Below are 5,003 nucleotides of genomic sequence, written 5' to 3' on the forward strand. Positions count from 1 at the left end.
TTCCAAACTATGCGATAACACATATTTGCTAACGAAGGTAGTGACGGTCTTAGGCATTGCAGGAGCATGCCGTTCTGATGAGTTATGCAAACTTACTTTGGACAACGTCAATTTCAAAAATTTCGATGACATTATTGTAGTTACAATTATTCCAGATTCTAAAAATGGTATGTCACGTACGTTTACAATTACTTTTCATCTAGGTTCTGTTTCTCACCTAGAAATTCTCAAGAAATATATTAAGTTTAGATTGGAAATTAAAACTGAAATTTCACGCTATTTTATGCGCTATCAAGCAGGTAGATGTTACAACCAGCCAGTCGGCAAGAATACCCTTTCTATTATGCCTAATAAGATTGCACAGTTTTTGAAACTAGAACATCCTGAAACATATACAGGCCATTCATTCCGAAGAACCCCGGCAACGTTACTACATCAAATATTTCTATTTATTTGTTCATAAAATATGCATTTATAACTCGAAATCGCTTTTTTCCCTAGGGAGGTAAGTTACCTCACTTACCTCCCGTTGTCCATAGTAGCTTCCACTTCTATGGTAAAATCCACTTACATCCTTTAAAAAAAATGTATTAATAGTCTATTTACTATAGTGGGAGCAGATAAACAAAATTACCGGTCACGCGACTTGTAATCATTTATGAAAGCTCTGTATTTGCAAAAAGAATTGAATTATTGAATCCATTCAACTATTTTATTATTTTTTTAAGGGCCAAAAGGACGCTCAGCTCCAGCACGGAGGCCTCCCTAGAAATCGACGCCCTCTTCGACGGCCTCGACTTCTACACCAAGATATCCAGAGCACGATTCGAGGAGCTTAACGCCGACCTGTTCAAGGGCACGCTCCAGCCCGTGGAGAAGGCCCTCAACGACGCCGGCATGAGCAAATCCGACGTCCACGACGTCGTGCTGGTCGGGGGTTCCACCAGGATCCCCAAGATCCAGTCGCTCCTACAAAACTACTTCAACGGCAAGAGCCTGAACCTGAGTATCAATCCGGACGAGGCGGTGGCCTACGGCGCCGCCGTCCAAGCGGCCATCCTGAGCGGGGACACCAGTTCCAAGATACAGGATGTGCTCTTGGTCGATGTGACGCCGCTGTCTTTGGGTATCGAGACTGCCGGTGGGGTTATGTCGAAGATAATCGACAGGAACTCCAGGATACCCTGCAAGCAGACGCAGACGTTCACCACGTACTCGGACAACCAGCCGGCGGTCACCATCCAGGTTTTTGAAGGGGAGAGGGCGATGACGAGGGATAATAACTTGTTGGGTAATCCATTTTTATGCCTAGAGTGGATGGAAGCTATGAGCGAACTATTTGGCAGGTTATCTTCATAAAAGTAATGGTACAAGTTTCTAGTCGGATGCTTTTTCGGATATTCACTGTTTTTTAAATTTTGTACAATTATGCTCTTTATTTTGCGGGAAACAGCTACTCCGCGGACTAATGACACGATCAGCATTGATCGGCAATATCTAGTAAACAGCTAGGATCATTTGTCAGTCTTACCCACCAGACATATACCGGTTTCGAACTTATTCTCATCAGTATGCCATAAGTGGGAGAACCAACGAACGATCCTGCTATTTTTGGTGTTTTAACTAAAAACATGGAGTGAGTGTAGGTGAGATGATGTTATATCGATATATCGATTTTCAAACGGCCAAACTAGCAGAGAGCGACCTGCTATTTCGCAAGAGCTGACGCGATTAAGCGAAATAATTATTTTTAAACTGATGGTTTTGCGGGAGACAACTGCTCTGCGGGCTAATGCCCCGATCAGCACTGAATTATACCAACAATAAACAGTAAACGTTTATTAATAGTAATCAACTGCACTTACATAAAAAAACATAAAAAGACTATTATTTACTTCAAAATTGATTATTAAACTGAGAAAAAAATTGTCATAAACATGGATCCGAAAATGTTTCGTTTCCCAGATACGGGGTGTTAAAGTTTTCTGGAAACTTCATATTTGTGCAAATATCCCTTAAAGATGTTTGACGTACATTAAAAACCCCAGAATTTCGACGTCACTCAATATTTGAAGAAAAAAATCAAATTTATTCGAAAACTTAACCATTTTCGAGTACTTATTATTATTTTTTTAGGTTAAATAAACTTGCCACACAGTAAAATAAATCGAAAATAATTCTAAAAGTGTTCGTTTCAGAAAAGAAATATGGGAATTTTTTATTTCAAAAGCAATTCTAAAAACAATGGAATCATTGAAAAGTTGGAAAATTATATGTCTCCTGCAAAAGTCCTTTTATATCTCCTAATTTCAAAGTTGTTTTATTTCGTACACGTATTTCGTATCCACATCAGTTCAGTGGGGTTAAGCTCACAGTGGTGTAGTGNTGAGAAAAAAATTGTCATAAACATGGATCCGAAAATGTTTCGTTTCCCAGATACGGGGTGTTAAAGTTTTCTGGAAACTTCATATTTGTGCAAATATCCCTTAAAGATGTTTGACGTACATTAAAAACCCCAGAATTTCGACGTCACTCAATATTTGAAGAAAAAAATCAAATTTATTCGAAAACTTAACCATTTTCGAGTACTTATTATTATTTTTTTAGGTTAAATAAACTTGCCACACAGTAAAATAAATCGAAAATAATTCTAAGTGTTCGTTTCAGAAAAGAAATATGGGAATTTTTTATTTCAAAAGCAATTCTAAAAACAATGGAATCATTGAAAAGTTGGAAAATTATATGTCTCCTGCAAAAGTCCTTTTATATCTCCTAATTTCAAAGTTGTTTTATTTCGTACACGTATTTCGTATCCACATCAGTTCAGTGGGGTTAAGCTCACAGTGGTGTAGTGGCAATCGAAGTAGTGTAACACTGCGAGTTATTTTATCCACTACATTTCTTTCCTTTTTGTGAAATTACTTTTAACACATTCAATATGTTTTCCATTTAACCATTCCGTGGTTCCCTTTCTCCATGCAGATGTTGACAATTTTTCTAGTTGTCGACCATGGTAAGGCGCATTATCTATGGCTATCACTACACCAAGTTTGACGTGAGGCAAAATAGATGCAAACTATTTTTCAATATCCTGATCGTCATAACTCGAACATATGTAAACTATTATTTATCCAAAAATCCGATTTCCTTCTTATACGTGTAATTATTAGTCGCCATTTTTTCCCCAAGGGGTCCTTTAAACCCATAGAAAATCCTATTAAAAAATACATTTCGTTTTCTAGATGGAAAACCAAAATTTTCCCCTATTATTTTCTATAAACTCTCTTTCTATTTCTTTCATTTCTATTAGCATACTTTACGTTTTCAGTAACGACTCATGTTTTTAATTTTTTTTTTTAATATTAAAAGTCATTTTTACTCGTAAAATAGAATCCATGTATCTTGCTACAGACCGCAATTTCTATTTTTTTTTCTTACAACTTGTATAGTTTTCTTTTGCTTTTTCTTGGCCTATTAAATACGAATATTTACGACTATCTTGATTATGAATTGGCTACTAATACTCACACACCAAACCACTCTTTAACAACATTTATTGGAATAACAAATGCGAACATAATGTCACCTCTCTCACATTTGTACGCTTATGACACGCATTGACATGTATCAGCTGGAAACCGTCACATTCAAGAAGTCAATCGTCTAGAATTTTCCAAGAACGCGCGCGCAGGCCGAACATATCGGAACACTTTGCGAAATGAAGGGCACATTACAATTTCTATGCAGAAAATACACAAAATTAATTTGTTAGTTTGAGAAGTAGTAAAAATTGTGATTTGATTTATTTATGGCTCTACTACCTACCATTTTGGCGTCGGAGTATAGCATTTTGATGATTTTTTTTCAGTAATTGTACCAAATTTGAAAAAAATCGTTCTTCTGAGAAAAAAAAATTATAGCACAAACTTGTATTTATTGAAAAGTTACTTTGAGGTTATGTAACCCTATTAGCATCGAACTTTCGAAAAAGTGTCGCAGAGACTTTTACCATTGTTTTTCTGACTAGAATCGCCTCCTCAATTATCTGCTCGTAGTTCCCGGACGCCCTGCTCATATTAATATTTCTTTTACCACGTCTTCCCTTTCAGGAACTTTCGATCTGTCGGGGATCCCCCCGGCGCCCCGCGGCATTCCCAAAATAGACGTCACCTTCGACCTGGACGCCAACGGCATCCTGAACGTTTCCGCCTTGGAAAACAGCACCGGCAACTCGAAGAAGATCACCATCAATAACGACAAGGGCCGGCTCTCCCAGAAGGACATCGAGAGGATGCTAGCCGAGGCGGAGCGCTACAAGGAAGAGGACGACAGGCAGAGGGAGAGGGTCGCGAGCAAGAACAGCCTGGAGAGCTATGTGTTCAGCGTCAAGCAAGCCGTGGAGGATTGCGGGAACAAGCTGAGCAACGAGGACAAGATGAAGGTGCAGAAGGAGTGCGACAACTGCATCAAGTGGTTGGACAGCAACCAGACGGCGGAGAAGGACGAGTTCGAGTATAAGCTGAAGGAGATGACCAGGACGTGCGGGCCGATCATGACGAAGTTGCATCGGGGCGGGGGGCAGAAGTCGGGAGACGACGGACCTACTATCGAGGAGGTCGACTGAGCAGTTGATTTGTATTTCTTCTTCAATCAGTTTTGTATGTTTTTAGTATATTAAATATTTATTGTTTCTTTTTTGTTTTATTTCTCATTTCAATTTTTATTTATTTTTTTCTTTGTTCTTTACTTTTATTAAATTTTCCGTTAAAAAAGCAGTGTTTTTCTTTTTTTGTTGTTTTTTTTAATTCGTTTCAAATTTATTATTATAATACAGTGAAATTTAGTAGCAGTAGTCTCTTCTTCCAACGTAGCCTTAACCTTGATCGAAGAAAACATCTTCCAGATCAAATTTCAACATAACTTCCATCGTGAGCATGTTTTCCATAAAATTTTATGAAGGTACTTAGCTAGGTCTACTTGAGAGGAAAGTATTGGGACGGTGC

General features: G+C 38.2%; 1 protein-coding gene across 1 annotated transcript in view; it reads left to right on the forward strand.

Annotated features, from left to right (window-relative positions):
* Positions 1-4,669, forward strand: part of LOC108906132 (heat shock protein 68-like) — a 15,212-nt gene extending 10,543 nt beyond the window's left edge. Inside the window, exons 3-4 of the mRNA XM_018709304.2 lie at positions 729-1,291; positions 4,110-4,669. Of these exons, the coding sequence (XP_018564820.1) occupies positions 729-1,291; positions 4,110-4,624 (1,078 nt within the window). The 3' untranslated portion in view covers positions 4,625-4,669. The remainder of the gene's footprint in view (positions 1-728; positions 1,292-4,109) is intronic.
* The last annotated feature ends 334 nt before the right edge of the window (positions 4,670-5,003 follow it).

This window comes from Anoplophora glabripennis, unplaced genomic scaffold (assembly GCF_000390285.2).
Source record: "Anoplophora glabripennis isolate ALB-LARVAE unplaced genomic scaffold, Agla_2.0 scaffold21, whole genome shotgun sequence".
In the NCBI taxonomy this organism is placed as follows: domain Eukaryota; kingdom Metazoa; phylum Arthropoda; class Insecta; order Coleoptera; family Cerambycidae; genus Anoplophora; species Anoplophora glabripennis.